The sequence below is a fragment of the Taeniopygia guttata genome, chromosome 1 (genome assembly GCF_048771995.1).
Source record: "Taeniopygia guttata chromosome 1, bTaeGut7.mat, whole genome shotgun sequence".
NCBI classification, from domain to species: Eukaryota; Metazoa; Chordata; class Aves; order Passeriformes; family Estrildidae; genus Taeniopygia; species Taeniopygia guttata.
Window position 1 is genome coordinate 86,279,811 of NC_133024.1, and position 25,391 is coordinate 86,305,201.

At 40.6% G+C, this 25,391-nt stretch overlaps 1 protein-coding gene across 10 annotated transcripts in view; it reads left to right on the plus strand.

Annotated features, from left to right (window-relative positions):
• MAP4K4 (mitogen-activated protein kinase kinase kinase kinase 4) overlaps positions 1 to 25,391 on the plus strand; it is a 164,345-nt gene that overhangs the window by 102,536 nt on the left and 36,418 nt on the right. For all 10 annotated transcript variants that reach the window (XM_072932694.1, XM_072932698.1, XM_072932704.1 and 7 more), the window contains exons 4-13: positions 3,206 to 3,331; positions 4,091 to 4,201; positions 6,946 to 7,036; positions 8,591 to 8,721; positions 10,992 to 11,046; positions 13,380 to 13,458; positions 15,613 to 15,788; positions 16,461 to 16,533; positions 16,986 to 17,196; positions 24,906 to 25,067. In XM_072932694.1, coding sequence (XP_072788795.1) covers positions 3,206 to 3,331; positions 4,091 to 4,201; positions 6,946 to 7,036; positions 8,591 to 8,721; positions 10,992 to 11,046; positions 13,380 to 13,458; positions 15,613 to 15,788; positions 16,461 to 16,533; positions 16,986 to 17,196; positions 24,906 to 25,067 — 1,215 coding nt within the window. The remainder of the gene's footprint in view (positions 1 to 3,205; positions 3,332 to 4,090; positions 4,202 to 6,945; positions 7,037 to 8,590; positions 8,722 to 10,991; positions 11,047 to 13,379; positions 13,459 to 15,612; positions 15,789 to 16,460; positions 16,534 to 16,985; positions 17,197 to 24,905; positions 25,068 to 25,391) is intronic.

Below are 25,391 nucleotides of genomic sequence, written 5' to 3' on the forward strand. Positions count from 1 at the left end.
GGGAGAGGAAAGCTGCTCCAAGCTTGATTTAACCACGTGAGTCTTGCAAAAGTATAGCTTACTGCACAAATTACTGGTAATCAGACGTGCTGTCACAAACAGACAGGGAATGTATAAGTATAAAACACTTCTACCAGCTCCATCAGAGGGAAGACAAAGAGGGTTTCAATGGGAGTTTGTATTCACAGATAATGGCTTAAAGTGGTAATTGATGCCAGCTGCATAAAATCACTAGGAAGGGCTCACCAGCTGCCTCTCTCCTTCAAGAAAAAAGGATGTACTTTTGTATTACTTCATGAGAATAACAGTCTCTTGCATCAATCAGTTTTAATTTTCTGCTCTTGTGATACCCTTGCCTCTGCAAATGAAGGGGTGTCAGTGGTGGTGCAGTGCATGTGTTGTCTGGAGGAGGTGACAGACCTTCCATCTCTGAGGCTGGCTCACATGTCCAAATCCCAGGACGGCCGAAACACCTCGGCCTGCTCAGGAGGATCCCTGCTGCAGGCTGCAGCGTACCCTTCCTGAGGCACGTGTGTCCATAAGGAGATCTGTGCGGAAATGGCCTTATCCGGTGAGATTTTTGGGTGGGATTCATCTCGCCCTGATGCAAGACGTCTGCAGGATTGGTGTCTGGATCTTGGTTAATGACCTCACCCTCCTTTTGTAGTTAGTGGGGAGAAGTAAACACCGGTAGGGTGCACATTGTTTGGCCTCTTTCAGATGTCCACATTGGGATGAAATTACCTGTACCCTGGAAAAAAAATGCTCCTGATTCTGGAACAGAACAATTTTGGTATGGCCAACTTTTTGTTTTTAATTTAATTTTTTTTTAAGTTTTCTACCAATTGCTCTACCACACTGGTGCTTCAGCCTTTTCTGTGCTGATTAATCCTCATAATAGTTCCTGTCGCCACAGAGTCTTCTGGACTCATTGCCAGGGGGTTATTGATCCACACTAACTAAGTGGATTCTTCCAAAGCCTGGCAAAAATTACTGAATCCATTTATTATTGTAAACTGCACTTTGTACTGGATTGAACTGTAGGTGAGGTGCTATTTCTGTTGTGGACAAGTGCTCAAAGGCAGCTGAAATATGAATGTAGGACCATTGTTAGCTGTAGTTCAGGGAGATACTTGGGGAGATATTGCTGCAGGGAGATTCTGCTGCAGGGCTTTGAGCAGGTGCTGTGACACAGACTCAGTGGAGAGCTGAAAGAGCAGTAACTGTACAGTCTGCTGGCTCTGTATATGCCTTTTTTGTCGTTTGTTCTTCAGGATTTTTTATTTTGGGGAGGGAGTGGGGCTGGGATTTTTATTATTTCATTTTTCAGAAATAGATCCTGTTTAAGTATTGTCATTTTGGCATCTGTTACAATAAATAAACACAAACAACCTTTAGGGCATCCTGCCCATTGTATTGTAAAAGCTATTGTGTTTGTGTGCTGAGGGTAGGAAGTAATTTTTATCTAAAAAGTCAGTTCAAAATAGCAGATTAATCCAAATATACATATTAATCTATCAGCAATTAAGTCCCAAACCATCAAGTTTAACAATATCCTGTTTAATTTTTTTTGCCTAAATGCACAGTTCAGAGATTCAGTGTAACATAAGCCTATTCCTCCTCTCTTTTTTTTCTTTTTGCATGTAGTCTGAATAAATAACAGCACATGAAACAGAAGCAGCTGAGGAAGCACCAAGCTAGCTTTTGGCTCAAAAAGCTTTTCTGACAATGCTTTCTCCCAGGGCTGCTCTTCACTAGGAACTTTGATTTACAAGATTCTTTTACTATTTTGTTCAGTGTTCCAGAAATATACAGTATTTTACTTCAAAGATGCATCATGAAAAGACGAAAGAATAGTTTACCCCTGGTGCATTTTGGGAATTCTGTCGTAATATTTACGAGTAAGCATTGCACCCCGCTATTAGAGTATTTGAAATGGTTGTTAGCTTCGTAGCAGAGAGTGGAGTCTTTTGTTCAAGCTGTGTGTACCGGTGTGTATAAAGAGTTAACATGTAGTTAGTATTAACATCTGCGTATGTCATGAATAGGATATTTGATTGCTAGCGTGGTACAAATTGCAAGGAAGTTTAAGGCTTAAAATTTTATCATATAATCAGCTTTGACATCACAGAATAATCAGAGTATGTGCTACCGTTCTCATCAGCCAGCAACCCTAGGGAGAAGTTTTAGCTTCTTCCTGGAATCAATTTAAGGTAGATGTTTTTCTGCTTGGATATAAAATTGTGGAGCAAAAAGGTATATCCATCTGCCTTTTAATTTGTTGCCTTGATAGGAGCTTGAAGAAGACTCATGCTATCTAGGTATGGGAAGAGAGATTTGGGGGTGGGTTGGTGTCCGTTCCTTCTTTTGTATCTGCTGTCTGCCTGTTCAGACACCACCTTAGATCCTTCCATGCAACATGTCCTACTGTCAGTTCAAAAGCAGGTTGTGGGTGTTTTAAGGGGTGGTTTCATTATATTACCCATTTCAGCTCTTTGGAGGGATGACCTCCCTTCACCTGAGCTGCTCTTTGCTTGGCACCTTGCTGGAGCGGGGGGAGCCGGGGGAAATCCTTCCTCTGCCTTTGTGTCTCAGCATCCTGTTTACTGCCTGGGCTCCTGGCCCATGCTTCCTGATGCACTTGCTCTTCCTCCACAGAGGCAGATGGAGGAGGAAGCTTGTGCACGAGGCAAATGCCTTTTTCTTGCAGTAAGGGGAATTTCTGATCTCCACCTCTGTTTTCCTATGCCAGTCCAATGCTAGCACCAAGATGGGAACCTGCTTTGGTAGGTGGTTTCACAAAGCCACTCTCTGGCATTTAAAAAGAACAGGGTGAAATTTCCAAAATTAAAGGAGAATAAAATTGTGAAGATGGAAATAATACTCCTCTGTCATATATTTCCAGCCTGCTAGCTATGGATTTGCTTAAGGTGTTACAAGCAATGGGTTTTTGAAACAGATTATGTCATGTTTCATCACTGGGTAAAATTTGTTTCTTTGTGTTACTGAAAACTTGGGAAAGGATTGTTTTAGACCATTTCAATAGACAGAATTTTGATGGCATGAACATCATAGGAGCTTACTGAACATGACGCTGGTGTAAATTGAAGTTCAGAAAAAATCTGCTTGTGTGAAAGTGACGAATACATCAATAATGCGTGTGGTATATTAAACATATGGGTTTTCTTTTTTCTTTTTTCCAAAGGATGAAGAAGAAGAAATCAAACTGGAGATTAATATGCTAAAGAAATATTCACATCATAGAAATATTGCAACTTATTATGGTGCTTTCATTAAGAAAAGTCCTCCAGGACATGATGACCAACTGTGGGTAAGCAGATGTTTTTCCTAAGTCTTTCCCTGTTGGATGTGGATTGATAATGAGAGAAATACCACTTTATGGAAACACAAACTCAAGGAGTTTTGGTGCTTGCCTGAACTGCTGGATAAGTGAATCACAGAGGCTAATAACACATCCTTAAGGGGATGTCTGAACCAAGATTTGCTATAAGCAGTGGATTTGTTCTTTAAGTAACTTTTTTCCCCTGTATCCCTGATGGATAGTGACATGTTTCACAGGAACAAGACAGCTGAGCAGTAAGAATGTGTGACTAAAAAGAAAGCTGCATTTGAGATTGTACCCATTACATTTTTAATCCTACCTCATCTACACCCTCTAGAGGACCGAAGTTTGGGGTTAAAATGGCAGGGTGCACGTTCTTCCATAAATACATGGAAGTTAAAGGATAAGAAGTGTTGCAGTGATGTGATAAGTTTGATTCCTTCAGCATTAGATGTGCTCTTACTGCTAATGCATTTTGCATAGCTGAGCAAATCCAGATTCCTAGCATTAAATTACAGTGATTAAATCAGTCCTTGAAAATCTGGTAACTAATGTGAGACATATTCCATATATGTCTGACACACATTGAAGACATTTGGTTGAATCCATTTTCCAGGCAGAGATGTAAAATACATTCTCTGCTTCACAAAAGCTTCCCAAATCAGTGCTGTTATCTGATTATTTTGCTTTGCTATACAGCTGAGGTCTGTGTTTAATGTCCTTTGTACACTGATATTTGTTTTGCAGCTTGTTATGGAGTTTTGTGGAGCTGGCTCTATCACAGACCTTGTGAAGAACACAAAAGGGAATACCCTGAAAGAAGACTGGATAGCATATATCTCCAGAGAGATTCTCCGGGTAAGGAAAACAGTCTTACAGAGGCACAGCCTAGCTTGAGGTTCTGCAAGAAGCTGTTTCTGATCAATCCTATTAGCCATGTCATCACTTGGAGAGTGCGTAGGAGCAGATAGATGTCTGCTCCACATCATTTAACTTGGTGTGAGTTGTACTGTATTGTAGCAGAAGCCTTGCAGAAAATTGCATTTCTAGTCATGAGAAGCCAATAGAGAAGCCAGTGACCTTGCCTACTGCAGAAGCTGTGAAGCAGTGTCCCTAAGACCTGAGGCTGAAACAGTGGTGTAGCACAGTAGCTTACAGAACGGGCTTTTCTAAATATGTTTGCAGCTGCCTTTTTCTTTCCTAATGAAGTCCATGGAGGAAGAGCTGTTGGCTCAGGCCAGCAGTCAGGACTTCTGTGCTGTGATGTGCTCTTATCTTGTGTTGTCCCTGCAGTCTGTCTAGAGCAAGCAGCTCTGTCACGTGTGGCTGTGCCCTGTGCAGTGCTTGCAGGCGGTGCTACAGAAGTGTTTCAGGAAAAGGTTACCAGTTACAGCTTACCAGTTGTTCTAAAATTGCAACTTAAGATAATTACTCTTAATATTTAATTTCCAGTTGGTACAGTTTAAGTGCTTTTTGAATTGGCATTTGTTTTGCTTCACTAAGTAAATCTGGGATGGTTTTCCTCGTGCTTCTTTGCAAAACAAATTGCCTCCTACCCATACCACTACACAGTATATTTGTTCGATTGCTTAATCGTAAATGAAGTTCTGAAGGGCTTTATGTTAAAGGAAATGAGCACTGGCTCGTGCATAAATCAATGCTGCTGTGGTCTGCATTACACATTTGCTCTTCCTTGGCAATTTTTAAGATGAGGATGGAGGGAGACACATAGTTCTGGTCTCTTGCTCTAATTTCACAGGCTAGAGGACAGTCCAGCTGCTGGTGTTAGACTGGCACATTTTAAGTTGTTTACAAAGGAGAAGTTGTATTTCAAAACAAATGGTTAGCATGCCTTAATATGAAGAAACTAACTTCTGCAGGACTATCTTACCCTTGATTTGAGAAACATGTGGGCTTGGAGGTATTCTATGCTATGTTGCATTCATCCTAGATCCTCCTTAGATAAAGCAGTCAAGCCCTTGCTGAGAAGAGGAAAATATATTTACCTCAGAAAAGAGGGAAAACTATATTCTCATTCCAATGAGAGATTTATAAAGGGACTGTTAATTACTGACCATCAGGATCTGGAATATCTGGAAAAAAAGAATGCTAAACTCACATGAGATGTCTGATTCAACACAGAGTTTGTCAGAGGTGAAGGAGAGAGGTTGTGTAACACAAAAGGAGCTAAAGTGCCAAAATTCGTGTAGGTGGAGACACCAGTGAAGGCCAACCCAGTGAATCCTTATGTGGTTGGAAAGGTCGGGGGACTGCAGGAAAGTGGAGACGTGCCCCTCTGTCTCCTCCCAGGCCATTGCAACCCCAGATGTGTTTTTTCAGTAGGGTTAAATGGTACTCTGGAGAGAACAGATGATTATCTCTCTGGCTGGGTCGGAGCAGCAGAAGGCTTTAAAAAATATCCTGTGTGAAGCTGTGGAAAAGCCTACATTCCTGTGAAAAATAAGACCACACTCAGCATTAGCAGTCAGTGAAGGGTCTCAGGGACATCAGCCATTCACTTGATTTGCTTGTGACATGTGGAAAGGAAGCTGTAGATAGTGTTTTTTTTGTCACACTCATTAACTGTTTTAAAAAAAGGAAAACAGCCCAATGGTTATGTAGGAAAACTAGTAAATGATCAGTTAATGAAGAACATGTGTTAAGAAATACTTCTCTACAGCAACCACTATTCTCTTAACCTCTTGCAGCTGTAAAGGTTCTATTCTTTTATTTTTCACAAAACATTAAAAGACTATGAGGGCAACATGAACAGGCAGGATGATCCCACTGGAGACTATAATTTTCCAAGCAGAAAACTTGAGGAGAACCCAAAATACAGGCAGTTGCTAAGAGGGTTGCCTTTTCTCCCAGTTACATTAGAGAGTAAAATGCAACATATGTCTTTCTCAGCCCTCCCTCCACATGGCTAATGCTTTGGGGCATGTATCCAGGTGCTGTCTCAACAAAAAGCACCGTATGCCAGGAGGTTTTGTTTCCTTTGGAAACTATAACGCTTATGCTTTTTTTTTTACCCTTTGCATTTTTTTCCTGAGGTACAATTATCTGGCTTCATGTTTATGAAGGCTAGAGAAGAGAACTGCACTTTTGCAGTGGAGCATGTCTTTATCATCTATCCTCCCGTGCCCTAAAACATGACTGCCACTCCATCACCCCCCACCTGCTTCTCAGGGGTGCATATAATACATGTGGATGCTGCCTCCTTTCTCCTTCTATCTCCCTTCCCAGCTAAATTCCGTGTGACCCTGTGCACATCAGAAGTCAGTGGCATACACCGACACTGATGTAATTTAGAATGCAATTACTTGGAGACTTTGTGGGACTTCACAGGACAGCTGAGAGGTGTTTGCACAGTACAGGTGTTGGGCTGTATTTAGGTACTGTGTGTGCCTGATCTAAGCCTGTGTCTCTGCTCCATCACCAAAAGCTGTGTGGGTGGTGTGCTGCAGGTCCCTTTGCACCCAGTTGCAAGAGGTTGAGGCACAGTGCTGTGATCTTTGGGGCTGCTGGGTATGGGTAGTTTGTTGCTGAGCCAAAAGCCTAACTCTGAACATCCTCTCCTTCCCCTCTTCTCCTTAATGCAGGGGTTGGCACATCTTCATGCCCATCATGTGATTCACAGGGATATCAAAGGGCAAAATGTATTATTAACAGAGAATGCAGAAGTGAAACTTGGTAAGTAGGTACATGTGTCCTCTTCCTCATTTGTTCAGCTTTTGGTTTTATGATGTTCCCAAATTAATTTCATCCTTTAAGAGCCCTGCAACATGTTTTATAGCGTGAATACTCTGTCAGTGGTTTCATGTGGATTGACAGCCTGCATGTATTTCCTCCTGCTTGGAGAGGATGGGAGCACAGGTTGTTATTGAATTTGGTTAGGAAATACTGATTTTCATGCCAGAATCAGTGCATAGATCATTTTGTTTCCCCTACTGAGCTGTGTGTAAGCTGAGTCTGTTCCGATTCACTTTATTCTGGACTCGGGAAGTGACAGGAGTCTCTCTTGTATTTAGCTTTAATTAAAATAGCACCTGCTGTTCAGGTTCTGGACACAAAAATATGATCTGGACAGCACTCTCAAGGGAGCTGTGGTATTGAATTCAAAACACAGTTCCAGCTCTGGCATGCCTGCTGAAAATCGTGCTCATCCCTGGCCTCTTCTCTCCTGCCAAGTGGACATACTCTTTTTTTATTTCCTCTCTAATTTGTCTCTTTCAGTTAGTGCACATGTCAACCTTCTTTGTTTGTATCACGCTATACTCGCCACCTTTTTTTCGTTAAATATAGAGCCATGCTGAAGCCCTCCCACCCAGCCCACATCCCTTCTGGTTTGTATTACACCTTCCTGCAGCATGAGGCATGGGAAGTTGTCCTGGCTGCTGGGGGAGGAAGTTCTTGGGAGAGCTTTCCTTCATTTGGTCCAAAATGGGGCACAGTAGCTTCCAAACCATTGCTTCCACTGAGCTCGTCTACACCAGTTTGTCAGTGTCACTCAGATGGAGGACGCAGCAAAGCTGACACAGCCCTCTTAGGGCAGATGCAGTTACTGGTATAGAAGGACATATAGCACTGTGGTCATGAGCAGGGCAAAATGAAAGGCAGAAAGCACCTTTGTAATGTAATTGCTTTGTAATGAAATGGGCATCTCTTTCGCAGCCTGTGTGCATGTGTGCCCAAAGTTAGCACTTCCTGAATAATTCTCATCTTTTGCTCTCATTGATGTTTCTGCCCTGTGCATTAAAGCAGAGAGCAGCTCACTGAGCAACAGGTTATTTTTGCTGTCCAGTTTTAGAGCAGAAAAAGTGGTGAGCTGAAAGGAATGTGTTTATGCACGCGATTTTCCCATAGCATGAGAGGTACCTTTGGGAAGTGGCTGTTTTCTGTATAGGCAAAGGTGCTTGGCTTCACCATGTGGGAAGGGACTAAATAGCCCTTTCTCAGCCTCCCAGGCAGTAGTTCTGCAGCTGTGCTCTCCCTTCTGTCCAGGTAGACCAGTGAGGGGTACAGGAAAGGTGATTATGTGCTGCTGGGTCCCTTGACATTTGTGCCCAAGCACACTGTGTGTGAACCATAAGGGCTCACTTGCCTCAGGATTAATCGTCTTATTTCTCTTTAGCATTGTCCTTCCCTGTGGGACATCTACAGGGCTTTATTTTCAAATCACTTTGTAAAAGTAATCACTGTGTTATTTTCCCCCTCTTATTTCATTTTACTCTTTTCCCCCCACAGTGGATTTTGGTGTGAGCGCTCAGCTGGACAGGACAGTTGGCAGGAGAAACACTTTTATTGGGACTCCGTACTGGATGGCTCCAGAAGTTATTGCCTGTGATGAGAATCCAGATGCTACGTATGATTACAGAGTAAGAGTCCTGTTCAAAGAAAATACCCAAAACATACACTTGCAATATAAATGTCTATGGACTATGACAGTTTTTGAGACTTCTTATGCTTTGTAGGAGTACTAACTGTTTTGTGTAGTTGCATTCTTATTACCAAAGAACAAGGTAAGGATATTATCAAATTGTGACCTTTAACACTTCCTGCTGCTTGTATTATTGTAGCTTTGAGATGTAAATACAGGACTTCAGGATGCTGTAGATGCTTAGAGAGGGCAAAAAAGAGTTTACCTGGAAATGCTTGTGTTCTCAATTTGCATAATGGTTGTACTTTGAATTGTGTTATACTATGTCCCAGTTATTGTGGTAACCAAGAACAATACATTTGAGGTGTTGCCTTAAATAGAACCACCATGTGGAGAGCCAGTGAAGTACAGAAGGAATTCCTAAAACTACTTCTGATTTCAGGATACATATACATGATTTTTTTGATAAAAATGTATCCATCACAACATTTCTTAACAAAGATCATTCTTTACATAGCTTGCTGCAAACCAAGGATTTAATTACTGAAAAACCATAATTGGCTTGATGGCATTTGCATTACCCTTAAGAATATTAGGTATACGTATTTAAAGTTAAATATATCTAGTGAAAGCATACTGTAATCTTGAAAGTTCCTCTCAGCTGACTTTAATGAGAGCACAAGGAAAGAAAAAATGTAAAAAATATGGTTTTTAAGAAACCTTTACTTTGACTAATGCATTGTTCCATCTTTAACCAAGGATATCAGAAAGCCAGAGATTAAGGCCTTGCAATGAATTATAGAGCTGAATATCAATTATATCACTTTGCTGAGACTGATAGTGTTAACTGTCAGTATATTTGTGTGTGTCTTGTAAAACACCCAAATTATTTGAATTGGTGTTTTTGTACATTTTGACTAATTTTGATCAGATTGATCCCTTTTCTCTTAAATAATTGCTTTTTACATTCAGCATCTCATTGTACTAAAGCTAATGTTTTATATCTTTCCAGATAGAGTTGTTATTATTAGTAAGGAAAGTTGCTATTAAATTATTTAATAAAGCAGAAAAGCCCCCTGCAATAATTGTTAATGCAGTAGTGATGTGAAAAATAACTCCTCTGTCCTCTGAAAACACCTGTTTATTGTTCTAGGTGGAGCCTCTAGGGTGGTTGCTCACAAAAAATTAATGTTTGAAGGATTCTGTAAGATCATGAATATGTGCAATTTAGCTAAGATGGCTGCATTTGACTAAGAGAAGAATGCCTTGCTGGGTCTGAAAAGATGATCTTTAGAAATGCTTCTCTGGTTGTAGTGCATGAAGAGCTTATTTGCCCATTAGTTTTGAGTCATTTTTTAAAAATCACAATTGTGACCAGAAATGAAGACTGCTTTGCTCAAGACAAGCTCTCTTTCACAGCAGTCTCCTCCAATATTCTGCCCATTAAGCTGTGTCACTCTCTGAAGTTGGTTTCTTGCCCGGACTCCTCCAGCTCTTCCTGCTGCTTGATCTTCCTGGCTCTTGTTTGGTCTCTCCCAAGTCAGAGGTGCTGATCAGAGGTGGTACCTTGAAAGTCTGCCACTGAAGGACTCTTTTCCTGTAGCGTTTTAAGCAAAGCTGAAGTGTTAGGGGAGGAATGTTGCCTTTGGCAGTAAGTAATGCCTGTGGTAAAGACAGAGGTGTAAATTTTGGGAGCCTGTGGTAAAGACCGAGGTGTAAGTTTTGGGAACCTCTGCCTTTTCAGTGGTGTTAGTGACTAATTCAGCTCTCCTTTCAGATGGATCTGTATTTTCCTTTTATTCTTGCTTGTTTTGTACCTGAAGAGCCCTTGAAGTTTTCGACAAGTCTGACCACTTTAAATTTGAGCTGAGCTTTTTGTTTTACAACTGCGTCTCTACACACTCTGGGAATGCTGTTGTTCAATTCTTTGTTGACAAGGGAATATTGAAAATTCTGTTGTTTCATAGGCTTAGACTTCTGGCAAATGTATTTCCCATTGTCATAATGTGAATATATTTTTATGTGCTGTTGGAAAGGGTTGTTTGCTCACTCAGTAAGAATATGTGCGTGTGTTTCTGCATATACATACGTATTATGTGAAAAGTAGGATTTTATGATACAGTTACAAGATAAAAGAGGCTTATATTATTTAAATAGCCGTGGTATTTGGTTTCAGCCTCACCTACAGGGCCTCTCTAAATAGTACTCTCTTACTGTGTGAATGGGTAAATCCACCTACTAACATATGGTGTCTCTCTTTTTCTGCAGAGTGACCTTTGGTCGTGTGGCATTACGGCCATAGAGATGGCAGAAGGAGCTCCCCGTAAGTGATCCCTGTGCTTCTCCAGTGGGCTCCTTAAAGCTGAAACATATACTTGGGTGATGCTGGTTGTAATCTAAGCGAGTTTTGAGGTTTCTGAAAATATCCCCATGCTATTTATGTTCTCTTTGGTTTTGCCTGCTCTATAAATATAAAATCCCATATATAGCAATGCTTTTGATAAAGATAGGGTTGTGTTTAAACACTACAGTGCAGACTGCAGTAATTTAATTTGTATAGCAGGAATATTTGGAAGCTAATCGAGAGTCTGACTTCCTTCCTATGGGTAGTATATTGTGTTTTGGAGTTGTGTCCCACTTTGTCTATGGACTGGTCTGGAGTACTGAAACCTCAGCTGGGTAGAGGGTCAGTGGGGCCTTGAGGAAACAGGTCTTAATGAAAAAAGCATTTGTAGCAGCTATTTCTGTGTTGGCTTTCTGTCGGTCTGGATAATGCTAACATAGCTTCTCCTTCTGTTTCCACTCATCAGTGGGTGGTGTTAATCTTCCTTAGCAGTGACATGGCTTAAACTGTAAATCCTTCTTCAGGACAAAGCACTGAACTTAGGTATTCTAAAGCACGGATCATTATCAGTTAGTCTGGATTTGAGAGGAAAACCTGGAAACCAAAAATGCCCAACTTTTTAATTGGTTCTTTTCTTTTCACATAGTTCTTCCAGAATAAAAAGGCAAACAGCAGATGTGTGAGGAGGACAGAAACCTTTGAAAAGAAAAGAAGTTAGGCATGGTGTTTTGACTTCTAATGATGATTTTTTCATCCTTACTGATCTTGCAAATATACTTGTCCTTATTGATCTTGCAAATATACTTACCCTCACTCTCAGCTGGACGTCTGTATTTAAAAAATAAGAGTCTAAGGTACCTAAGAGCAAGTTAATTTTTTTTGCACATAAAAATCTACCACTATAACACAACCCAGCTTGAAATGTCTGAAATAATCTTGTTGAAATAAAGTATTGATATTTCCCAGCTAAAAATTGGTCACTTCGTTGTAGCTGCTGCCTGATTTTCTTGTTCTTCTTATTGACTGTAATGCAAGATTTAAAAGTCAAAATACAATGGTCATGTGTTGATTCATATTTTAGGAGGCCTGATAGTTTGAGGTTGTTTTCTTTCTCCTTCCTAATTGCACGTTTGCATGACTGTCCAAGTGACAGCTGCTCCCAGGACACTTCAGCCAGCAGTATATTAAGTGAACTACCTCCTTTTTGCCATACCTTTGTGTTCAGCACTTTGAGTTGCCTGTATGGCTTTGTAAGCCTAGAATTGGACAATAATATTTTGCTAATTTCTAAATCAAAGCAGAGCTTGACCCTTCTTTGTGTAAAAGTACAAGAGTAGCATTTAGGAACTTAGCAAAGATCCTCTGTAAGTGCTGAACAGTGGCACCTTCTCCTCCAGTGGCAGCTGAAGAATCCATCTCTACGGACTCTTTGGTGGTCTGCAGGGATCCATAGGTATCCAGGGAGCTTTTTGCCAAGATTGCGGCCCCTTATTTTTGAGCCAGAATTCTCTTCACATCAGTCTATTTCTCCTGAATTTCTGTTGTGTGATGTCACCTCATACTGCAGTGATCACTCAGACTGAGGGTGTAAGAGATCAAATATAGGAAGGTGGTTAGAACATGGCTCCTAGAGACCTTTCTTGGGCTGCCTGTCTCCCTGCTCCCTTGTTTCCCTGGGTTGGCTCTGGCATGTTGCTTTGCTATAGAACAGGAGGAAAAGCTGTCCAACATTGATCCTAGACTCCCACTAAATGTCCACTGAAACAAACAGAACTTCTTTGGACAAAAGTTGTGGGTCTGCATTTCAGTTCTGCAGACAGTCCTTTTGTGTGATACAGACCCTCCCATGCTTCAAAACTGTCATGCATTGAAGTAAAGAAAATATCCAGGTCTGGAGAGTAAAAATGAAGCACCCTCCATAATGGGAGAGAAGGGCAGGTAGAGGGAAGATTATATGAAACAGTAACTCTCATTGTTCCTGTCCACCATCATCATCCTCCAGTATTTTATTGAAACGAAAGTAAGTCAGATGACTTGGGGCTGGAGGAGGGCCATGCTCAGATGTTCCCATCTTGGTTGATTCTAGAGGTTGATCCATGCTTTGACCTCTTTCTCCTTTTGGGCTGCCATTAGCACATTGAGCTATGGAATTGTTGTAATTTTGGGCTAATTCCATTTAGCTATGTTGCTGTCTGCACCTGCTGCATGGATGTTTGGGATGGCAGGAGTGGTTGTGGAAGCTGAAGTCATGTCATTGATAGAGAGCAACTAAACCAGTGTCCCTATCTCTGGTTTTGTTTTCTTCCCTTCAGCACTTTGTGACATGCACCCCATGAGGGCACTCTTTCTGATACCCAGGAACCCTCCCCCACGGTTAAAATCCAAGAAATGGTATGTATTAATTATATCTTGCTTGTAGCCTTGTGTAGCGTGTAGTTTTTTCATATCGTATACGGTTTTGTTACTCCTTCCACAAAATTGTAAAGCAATTTAAGTTAGCAAAAATCTCTGTTATCTTTTGTGCCTCTGAATCAAAGCATGAAATAAAATGCGGGCATTATTTAGCTCTGTTTGTCCCAGAGAAATTTCATCTCAAATTGTGTGGAAATAAATACCAAGGGTTTTTTTTTTTTTGTGTGTGTGTTTTGTTTGTTTTGGTTTTTATTTTGTTTTGGTTTTTTTTAATGTAGCATCTGTATTAAGGTGACAAATGGATCCATGTTTTAAAATATAAACTCCTGTAGCACTCTTAATATGCAGTATGTTTTCTCAGGCGTATCATAACACAGAAACAGAACAGTGCTATGGTGTTCTAGTTGCTAAATAGAAAGGAGCTATTAAAACTAATGAAGGCTTTTACTATAATTATTGTAAACGGCTGGAATTGAGTGCCTGCTTCTTGCCAGCTGAGAAGAATCCATTAGTATCAGAGGATTTCCTCCCAGTTACTGGTTACAACTGGCACATATGAAACAAAAATACTCCGTAGAAAGAAGTTTCTTATAGATGGAATGTGATCATAGGATGCTGTGAGCCTGTCAAAATAATGACGTGATTGGACTGTGTATTCAATATCAACAGAGTATAAACTTGGCTTGCTTGCTGGGCTTGGTCTTTACCTGGATTGACTTATTCATGCACTTGTATACTGTCAAGGCACCACTGTATCTTACTTGCCTTCTGCATATATGAATGGAATAGAGATGCATATGGTCCATTTGCATTAGCCTTTCATTGACCTTTTTATGTGGAATAAAAACATTCGAGTGTAAGGAATAAAAAAATCTGAACATGCAAGTTTTGCCGGATTTAGCCTTTTTTATTACAGTAGGGAAGTGGACTGATGGATGGAAATTATTGCTTTTCCCTCATAAGTATGTAGTGAGGATGTTTGCTCTCCAAGCACTGGAGGAGGTTGAGAGCACGTACCAGTTAAAAAGCAGCTCTGGTCCAAGGCAGTTTTGCTGTCTCTCAGCTGTTTTGATAGCATGCTCAGTTGCAGGTTATGAGAAGATAGGCCAAATGATGACAAAGTTGTAGAATCATCATAGAATGGCTTGGGTTGGAAGGGACCTTAAAGATCATCTAGTTCCAAACCCTGCCATGGAGTCCATGGATCCATGGATCCCAGCCAACTAGGATCCACTAGTTCAGATAGCTCAGAAATCCATCCAGCCTGGCATTGCATGCTTCCAGGGCTGGGGCATCCACAACTTCTCTGGGCAACCTGTTCCAGTGCCTCATTGCAGTTTTGAGTATTTCCACTATTAGATTTTCATAAGTAGCTTGTTTGGTGACTTCCTTCTGGAGAGGTCCTCTTTCAAGGGTTCAAATGAAGTGCAAATTTTGGAAGGTAGTGCTGCATCTTAGCTAACTCCCATACCCTGTCACTTTATGCTGTGTGCAGGAGGGGTTTAGTTTAGTTCATGCCCTTAAATTGTGTCAGAGACCCAATGTGCCTGTGTTGAAAGACAACAATGACCAACACCCACGTCTAGTTCAGTAAAATTTTTTTTTGTGTGTGACTCTTAAGGTAAAAAAATAAAATAATCTTAAATTCTGGCAGATCTAACTTTGTAAGCCCAGGTGCATGCAAAAGCAGTGTGGCACTGCTTGTGTCAGGAGAATGGCAGGCACAGTTCTCCTGACTGGGTGTGGCTGTCTGTAGCATGGGTAGGTGGAGGCACGCCAGAGCTGCTCTGATCCAGAAGCAGCCAGGTTTACATTATTTATCTTGCTCATAGATCCTGATTTTCATAGAAATGATCTCTCTGAAAGAGGGTACATTACTGTGAGGATGTGCCTGAGTGCTCCAAGAATGTTCATGTCACCCTGTGTCCCTCCAGCCCTGTGTCACTCCAGCTAGGTACTCAGCTGGAGCACACAGAGATCTGTTTAGGAGATACACTTGCAGGCAGCACTTGTGCTGTCCTCTGGGACATGATGCTCTTGGAGAAAATGAATTTGAGGAAGAACAGAAAAAACGTTTCAGCTGAGTTTTAACTCTCATATTTTGCTTTTTTTTTTCCCTTCCTGCTTTCTCAGGTCGAAAAAGTTTTTCAGCTTTATAGAAGGTTGTCTAGTGAAGAATTACATGCAGCGACCTTCTACCGAACAACTGTTGAAACATCCCTTTATACGTGACCAGCCAAATGAAAGGCAAGTCCGAATCCAGCTTAAGGACCATATAGACAGGACCAGGAAGAAGAGAGGAGAGAAAGGTATGCAGCTCTAAAAATCAAGTCTTTGCTACTTGTCAAAAATGCATATTTTTTTAATCTTGCTTTGCATTCTAAATACCCACTCCAAGAGACTCTCCTATACCCAAATCCTTAAAAAGTTTCTTTTCAATTCATAGTTTGACTATCAGAAGGCTCTGTTTTGTTCTGTCCTTTACAGAGAAGGCATAAATTTCAAGTGCTGTATTTTCTGATACATTAGATTTGCTCACTTGCTGGCCACTAGCTCTTTCATACAAGCATTAAACAGTATTTAGGAGGATATTGGCATGCATGCCTTTCCCTTCTTTAGTCTCTGGTAGATTCATTTCCTGGAATGGTGCCATAAATCAGACTCCCAAGAAATAACCCTTCACAAGAGCTGTGAAGCAAAAGTTTTGGGCAGCCTTTTCTCCTTATTCAGGTGGTGCTGAAGTTCTCCAGGTGTCCTGTCTTATATGTAAAACGTGGTGTTGTTCAGTGAGTTTATTGGAAGTTTTCTCCAAACCACTGTGCTGCTGGGAATATAAGCTTATGTATATAGAATGAGTTCTGGAGTCTGTGATAGATCTTCTCACTGAAGGGGACAGGAGCTGGTTTACTGAAATGCTACTTGCAACTCCCCACTGCCCTAAAATTAAAGTACTATCCAGGCCTTTGTTTCTTTCCTGTTAGATGAGACGGAGTATGAATATAGTGGAAGTGAGGAAGAAGAGGAGGAAGTGCCTGAACAAGAAGGAGAGCCAAGGTAATAATTGCTTTTGGGATGGCTTTGGGCAGTCCATCCCGAATAAGTGTAAAGGTCTGTGATTATAAATCAGCATGCTAAATTTCTGTCTTTTATTAAGCGAATGCACAAACCACTCAAAGGGTTTGAATACCTATGTTGTGACTGTTAAAGGTTTGAAAGCTCCCCTTCCTGTGACTTAGAGCAAACAAGCTGTGGATGGAGATTTATGGCAAATATGATTGATCAGGGTCTCCACAGTGTTAGCATTCGTCCTTACTTTGCTTGGCCTCATTTCACGCCTTCCACTGAGAGCGTGTATTTGACATACATCCAGTGTCTTGCTCCAAAAGAAACGAGATTAAACTTTAACATCATGATATATTTTATTAATGTTCCCCTGCTTTGGCAAAGGTATTTAATGGCCCATCAGGCTTTATCATACAGAAGGCTTTAACTTCCTCTTGTTGCAGTTCCATTGTCAATGTGCCTGGAGAATCAACCCTCCGACGTGATTTCCTGAGACTGCAGCAGGAAAACAAGGAACGGTCCGAGGCCCTTCGGAGACAGCAGCTGCTGCAGGAGCAGCAGCTCCGGGAGCAGGAGGAGTACAAGAGGCAGCTGCTGGCAGAGAGGCAGAAACGCATCGAGCAGCAGAAGGAGCAGAGGCGGCGGTTAGAAGAGGTAGAAACAGGAGACTGGAGTTTTGGAGCAGAAGCCCCTCTCCCCCTTTTGTTTCCCATTCCCACACCCATTTAAATAGAATTCCTTGTAGCTCCAGGATATCTCAGGACAGAAAACATCCTGTGAAAATCCACCTGTAAAGGTAGAGCAAAGCACTTATATCCATGCCTCGCTACTTGAATATGAGACATCTTCCAAAGCATTTGAATATCCAGCGGCTCCTATGAAGACAACAGGAGCCAGAGCTGGGTTGTTTGAAAGTGTTTTTTGGGGAAGAGGCTGTTTCTTGATCTCTGTCTAGGCTTAGGTACGAGGCTTAGGTAGAGAAGAGGAGATAAATTATTCCCAGGTGGATTTTTCTCTCTGGAGTACTGTTTTGGGGATCATAACATTTTTCAGATTTCCCTTTAAAGCTTTCTCAAACATCTGTGTTTGGCACTCATTCATAGTAGATAGATGCCTGTTTTTTAATGTATTACTCTCTCATGCATAGTAGCTTAAGGAATAAAAGCCACCTAGATCATAAAATAATAGAATGATTTGAATTAGAAGGGGCCTTTAAAAGTAGATCTTTAAATAAGTTTTGTTAATTATTGTAAAATTACAATTTTGCAGGAATTACAAATATGTAAATCATACTTTTGTGATACAGTAAGTATGCATTTTCTATACATTGCTGGAAGATAAAAGAAAGTGAATGTATGTGGACAATATTGTTCTGACATACTTTTCACCTTCTAAGATCTCATGTGCATTTATACATATGTAGACGGAATATGCAGCGCGAGCTTCAGAAGTAGGAGGATTTCAAAACAGCTCTTCAGGCCAGAGCTGGGTATGACGGAGTTGAAGTGAAACCAATCCTCTGGTTCTTCAGGAAGTGCAGGGTCAAACTCCAGTTGTCCTTAAATGACTTCTTGCTTGAGTCTGTTTCAACCTTTCACTTAGCAGTGATGGAAAAACTACACCCAGTCTGGTTTTCCAAATCCTGGTAACATTTAATGAGGATGCAGCCAGGACCAAATGTTGATTTGCATCCCGTGACCTGTTTGCATAACAAGTAATACAAAGTTCCAAATACCTTTCCAGGTCACATTCTGCTCCTTATCCCTCTTTTCCAAAGTGCACATGAGTTCAGTGCTGCTATAAGGAGGGATTGGGAGCTAAGATTCAGCCACACATGAATCCATAAGGAGGGATGAGGGGAAGGTATATAAACCGCATTTCCCTTCTGTTTCTTCTCCACCCTTCAGAGAATGCCAAGATGAACCTCATAGCACTTGCAACTGGTTTTAGACTGTTTGTGGGGGGAGTAGGTGTTGCAGCATTTTTGAGAGAAAGAGGACATGAGTTATGAGATTTGAGCTACTCTAGTCTAGGCCTCAGATTTGGGCCTTGTGAGGGCTTCAAGCCTCTGGTGCCGTTAGAAATGAAGAGTTGGTGGCGCAGCTAGAAATAGTATTAAGGTGTGATGGGGACCACTGGGCTGTCTGGGTGTGAATTAGTATAGGTTTATAGTGTAAGGTTTAGGCCACCTTAAGGAAAAGGTAAACAATGTTAGCTTGCCAATCAGAGTGCCTTTGTAATCTGTAAACTATGTAGAAGCCTATATAAACTACCATCTTATCTTGAATAAAGGGAGAACGTTTGATTAACGACATTGGTTCAGATCTGCGTTTGTCCTGTCCAGCTTCAAGATTTCCCTAGCTTTTAACAGGTAATAAAAAAAGATGCTAGAAAAATATGAAAATAAAAGATTGATATTGTTAAAGGTGATCAGAAGTTGAGCTACTGCTTAACCGCTCAAATTTTTCTTAGTATGAGAGTCAATGATTTCTTTTAAATGCCCCTTTAATCTCTAAGGTTTTGCAGGCAGTATTTTTTTGTTGAGGAAGAGGATTACAATTAAATTATCTAGGTCATTTAACTTTAGTAATCAGTGCAACTCTTAAAATCTGGATTTTCTTTTTAAAATAAAGGAGCTGCTGCTGCTGGTAGTGGAAACAAAGCAATGCACCATTTTCTCTGCATGGTTTGAACTTTTCAGGGATGTTGCACTTATAACAGAATGAGCAAATAGAAAGAAAAGGCAGTTACCTGAAATTATGTTTAATCAGTCCTGCTTTTTAAAATCCAAAATAAAACTGACAACTTCCACCACCACAAGACAGCATGTAATGTAGGTTGTATTGCTGAATAAGGTTGCATGGTAAAACATGTAAAATTTGTAAGATCAAAGCTTTTTACCTTGTATGGGTCTGTAACCTTTGCTTGGTTCCTTGGAGGCATAAATAGGAATAAGTTACAAAATAGGTGAGTTTAAAAAGTTTCCTTTTACAGGTGATGGTGTAGGCATATTGTTCATCAAGTGCATTAAAAAAAAAGACTCACATTTAGCTTTCAAAAAAAATCCCACTTAGTTCATTGGATCTTGTGTTGGAAAAATGTATGATCCCAAGTGTTTTTTAACAAAACAGCAGCCAGAACAAGCTCTTTCAGATGGGGGAAGGGTAATAGACACAAATTTAGATAAACATCAGTGTTGTGACACAATTGAAGGCCAAAATATTGAAATGTTGTCACTTTGTCCTTAACTCACCCCCCTGTTTTGATGAAGCCAGTAAACAATGAAGAGCTTGATAATGGGAGTCAAGATTAGTGTCAGGCATTGAAGCTCAGGGCGTTCATAAATTCGTTGATACTTTTATCAGTCTTGCTGTCTTGTAATTTTTGCTTGTGTAAAGTATGTATGCATATACTTATTTAATATTCTTTGGTAGAATTTTATGCATTAGATAATCTTCCTGAACAAGTTACATATACTTCCCCCCCTCCCCACTTCCTAAATTAAAATTGAGGGCTTGTTTTTACAATGCTGGCACAGAGCCTAGACAGTTTTGACCGAGACTGTAACAGGAACAGTGTTTAGGACATCTGCCAAAAACTGTAATTCTCAGCAGTATTAGAGAAAAGATTACTTTTTAAAAGGCATATAGGTGACTTCTAAAAGTTGTTGCAGGAACTGTGTCTGACTGAGGAGGTGAAAATGACATGTGGTCAAATTACAGAAAATTATGTGAGAATTTTGAGACAGGGATTTTGTCTTACCCCCAGCTCTCCTTTAAAAGACATATAAAAACTGCCAACTGTGTAGGTGTTTAGATAGTTCAAAGAAAAAAATCTCACCTGTTCCTTGCTGTTTTAATGTGATTCTGTCATTCTGTTCAGCAACATGGAGACAACTGCTGAAAATGAGAAGGTATTTGAATTTGTACTTTCCAAAACTGAATCTGGCTCAGGAAGTTAAGCACTGGCTGTAGTGGAATCCCATTCTCTGTGGACCTCTGCAGTTCATGATAGCTTCATTAAATGGTGTCTCTGTCCCTGATTATGAGAACCTAAGATGGATGTTTTTGAAGTGGTAGGTTATAGCTACACTGGCAAGTAGTACAGTCCTGTAGAAGCAGATTGTGGAGCACAATAATTAAAGTGCTGAGGACCTGAAGACTTCATGTGTTTAAAGACAGGAGGAATTCCTTTGGACTAGCTGAGGTCTAGACTCTGTGCCTGCTTGTGGTTGGAGTGCATCAGCCTTTTTAATTTCATCCAAAAGGTGTGGTTGGCACTCCGAGACATCTTCAGAGTATGAAAACTATATAAGCGGAGATGTTTGGGTGATTCATTTCAAAAGAGCACTCCTGATCTGAACCAAGATGCTAATGTAGGTGTACCTGCAGGCAGTTTTTGCCAGGGCTTTATTTTTTTCACAGAAGGAGAGCTTATTCTTATCTACTTAATTTGAATTGCTTGCATCTTGGATTGGTACTGAGTAAGAAGTTCTACTTCTGGTTTATCTCTAGTGTGGACAAAGCAAAAATCTCTTTATTCATCTTGCCAATTCTCTTCCTAAGCTGATACCAGGCTACCTAATTCTTTGTGAAATAAATAATTAATATAGGTATAATAAATCTTCTCTCTGAATATGAGACACAGTAATAATATTTTAGGAATTTAAAATTAAAGGATCTATATCAGTCTTGGGCATTTCACTGTATGAATGAGGGCCTGAATTCGTTGGTATAGACAAACTGCATGTGTAGTTGCATTGCCCCCTCCTGGTAAATCATACTCTACTGCATGGACTTCCAGTTTGGAGTTGTCAGGTTCCATTATGAGATCATCATTATTGCACCCTAAAAGCAGATAAGGAGCCAGAGTACTAACACTGTATTTTCTTTGTGTTTTTTTTTTTTTTTTTTTTTTAATGTTGTTTGCATAGTAAATGCCCATTTTGTGAAATGCAGTAATTTGAGGCAGTATGGGCTCTGTCAAAATTCTGTTTTGGCATGTCTGACATTTCTTTGAAGAGTTCTTGCCTTATTTTCTGGCTAACACTTTGCTTCTTGGAAATAAGCTTTTCATCTGACATGTGCAAGAAAGTTGGTAATACCATACCAAACTAAAGAAGATTTGGATATGCATTCTTAAGTTCAGGAATCTAGATCTATACCTGCTGTTTCTTGGACAACAGTGTTTTATGCCAGCCTCTTCTGTGGTGTGTGACAAAAAATGACAGTATCTGACAATCACACGAACTAAATTTAAAAGGCAAATTTTTATACGTATATTGTATTTTATATGACACTGGTTTTAACAAACAGTTTTTCCTGTCCCTCTCCTGTCCTTTGGGCAGGCCTAAGGCACACAGTGATCAGGTTTTGGTGAGCTCATGGAAGAGTTGCAAGAGCCAGTCAGGAAGGCAGCCTCGTGCCAACAGATGGATGCAAAAAAGTCAGCTATAGGGCTGGCTCTGAAGACAGGTTGGGTTAACCCAACTTGCTACCAACCACCTTTGGCATTGCTTTGACAAGATGTGGACTAGGACCCAAGAGATGGTTGTCACTGTAGATTTCCTCTCCCTGATGCGTTAAAAGTAAATTCAGCTTTGTTAGTGACCACTGGTTTGATGATGAGGTTTCAAAAACTACATGCAAAGGAAGCGAAACCTTTATTTTATATCTAGGGCTGTGAATAAGGGGATCATGCAGTGTGCTTGTGTGGGCTCCTGCACTGCTGGGTACCTCCTTTCCACTCACCTGGCAGGACGCAGAGGCAGTGTCTGATGGGAGGGTGGAAGTGGTGCTGAGAAACCTGATCTCCCTGCATACTTTGGCACATAGACAGTAGCACATTTGTGAGATCTGTTATTTTTTCCCCCTATTCCTTTGCTGGATAATAAATACCTGCTGATGTGCTGAGTTAGATATCTGGATCAAGGTTTCATTAAAAATCTCATATTTTCACAATTGATTTTTATTTATTTTCTGCTGCCATGGGACACTGACTCTCTTAATCAGTTTGTAGCTTATTTTTCCTCATATTAAGTTCAGTTATTTATAATTATTGCTGAATACTTCTGAATTAATTCAAGAAGCCATGAATTTGCCTGTCTTCCTTCTAGTGAGAGTGATGCCATCCTGAGATTTGCAATATATCCACTTAACAATGTCAACACAATATTGAGTTGATAAATGTGCATATTATATTAACCAGTCAGCAGTGTGCTGTCTCTTGCATCCTCAAGGCAGCAGAATTATTGTACTTCAAGTCTTAGTTTTCTTAAACAAAAGCCTGTCAGACTTGATTAGCCAAGAAGGACCTGCATATATTGACTTAAATGTAGAAATTGCTTGACACTGAGGCATATATTCAGAAATAAAAGTGCCTACTTAATCCTTTTACAGTGCTTAAAAAATGAGGGAGTGGAAGCAGTGAAACCTATGAAATGCACCGCGTGCCATAGCTGCCTTGCAGCACTTTTGCTATTTTTATATCTACATTCATTGAGGAGAGCTGGCTTAAGCACAAGTGAAAAGGCTGGTAAATGGATTTAGTTAGAAGAGATGCAAGAGCAAGGAAGCTCTGTTTCTGAGAAAATACAGGAAATGTGGGGGATAAAATAGTTTATGTCTTGTGGCACAGGAAGGTGGTAGTGAACCTAGGATCATGCTAGGAGCCAGGAAAGAGGACATGGTAGTTAGAGCGTGGGTGTATTTCAACAGTGGGCTCCAGCAAAGTCACATCTTCCCTCAAACTGTAGTTAATGAAGGAGAATTGGAAAGCAGCGTGTATTATTTAAGTTCTACTAATTGATGGAATCACGGAATGGTTTGTGTAGAAGGACCTTTAAAAACCATCCTGCTCCAACTTCTCTCCCATGGGCAGGGGACACCTTCCAGTGATCAAAGCCTATCCAGCCTAACCTTGAACACTGCCAGGGATGGAATATCCACAACTTCTCCTGGCAGAAAAACTCAGAAAACCCAAGAACCATCCTTTTCCCCCCCTGCTAGTATTTCTTCTCCACTGTCATATCAGTACAGATTCCAGAAGATAGAGGGCTGTTGATATTTCAATTCCTTCATAGTAATGCAGGAAAATGTTCCAAGCAGAGAAAGCTCATCCCATGAAAGCAACACAGCAAGTGTAGATCAGCCTTTGCTTTTCCAGTTGAGCACAACTATGAAACTCACACCAGTAACTGGATTTGTGAACCCAGAGTAAAGCTTAGTGTGAGTGCTCTTTCTTGCAAGACTATTTGGAGTGCCTTAAAACAGGCAAATCTGTGACAGCTTTGCTCCAACAGAAATTTGGGATAGTATTAACCTTAACATAAATGTGATAAGGAATAACCAATGTAGGTGTTCATTTTTGTTCTTGGGATTAAATTTGTGCATGCTATTTTTTGGTTTAAATTTCTTCCATATTTTTTTAGCATATTATAGAAACATATAAAGAAAGTAAATGTAGTGCTATTCCCAGTTGATGGTTGAACAGGAGACAGCTGGGTCTTTTGACACTTTGGCAGTTGTGGGAGGCTGCCTGGGATTTCGAGGTAGGTGGAGTAACTGGATGCTTATGCTGAAGTGCAGGAAGAATTGGTCACGACTACACGGGCATTTAAAATGTCTTCTCTGAAGTCATATATGGTGCTCCATAGACATAAATGAGTCAGTTCATGTTTTCTAGAGCTGTTTTCCAGGTTTTTTTCAGACTTGAGCAGACCTAATCAGCACTCGTTCGTATTGGGTCATGTGTGGAAGTGTAAATCTTACTTAGCTGCTTTTCCTCTTTTACATATAGGTGCATTTGCTGTTTTGGGAGGAGCTGAGGTGCTGTTGACCAGCCTTTTCTCTTAGGCAAAGTTTTGGGCAGTGCATTAAATTAAGCTTGATTGTTGAGCCAACACTACAAAATTCTTAGCAGACCAACTGTTTTAAGAGAGAAGCTACTTACAGAAAGTTCAGATAGATGGCATTTGAGTTAGCTGATTTAGGGCTGATCATCCCCTTGTGGATGTTAAGAAAGTTGTCATCTCTGAGTTCAACAGTTGTTTGAGGATTGGGGTTTCTGTTGGCCTCTCTTGAAGAGAGAAGTGTGTTTCCACACCTTGATTGTCATCAGGAATATGGTACATGACTTTGTGCATGAAGAAACCAGAGAGTCTAAGTGAGGCTGCTTTTAGGGGTAGATGTGTGCTGGGTATGAGTTTAATATCCTGGTGGAACACTTGCATAAAATGTTTTGTCACTCAGTTGCAGAGCTTGCTAGTCCTGGTAAATCCCGCTCTTCACCATAGAAAATAACCCCACCTCTTTCTTTGATAACAACAAAAGTAAAACTCTGTGGTTTCTTTTCTCTTTTTGTAGCAACAAAGAAGAGAAAGGGAAGCTCGAAGGCAACAAGAGCGTGAGCAAAGGCGGAGAGAACAGGAGGAAAAAAGACGTCTGGAAGAAATGGAGAGGAGGCGTAAGGAGGAGGAAGAGAGAAGAAGAGCAGAGGAGGAAAAGAGGAGGGTAGAAAGGGAGCAGGTGAGTCCATGATACAGATATATGTGCAATAGGTCTGTTTCTTCTAAGTTCTAATTTAATTTTTAAAAAAGTAGTAAGCCTAAATCAGCTTAGAGGCAACGTAACACTAACTCTTTCATCTTTGTTGTTTTTGACAGAAAGTGCACTAACGTAGGATTGTAGGGCTTTATGGAAAATTCTGGCTGCCTCAATATTCTCTCAAAAAAAGAAGTCTTGTTGCAGTACTCATTCTAAATTCAGCTCGTGCCCCTGGGCTGGACTAAAATCACCAGAATTGGCAAAATCATCACTGGGGCTGAAAACTGTTTCTAGGCTTGTCTTGCT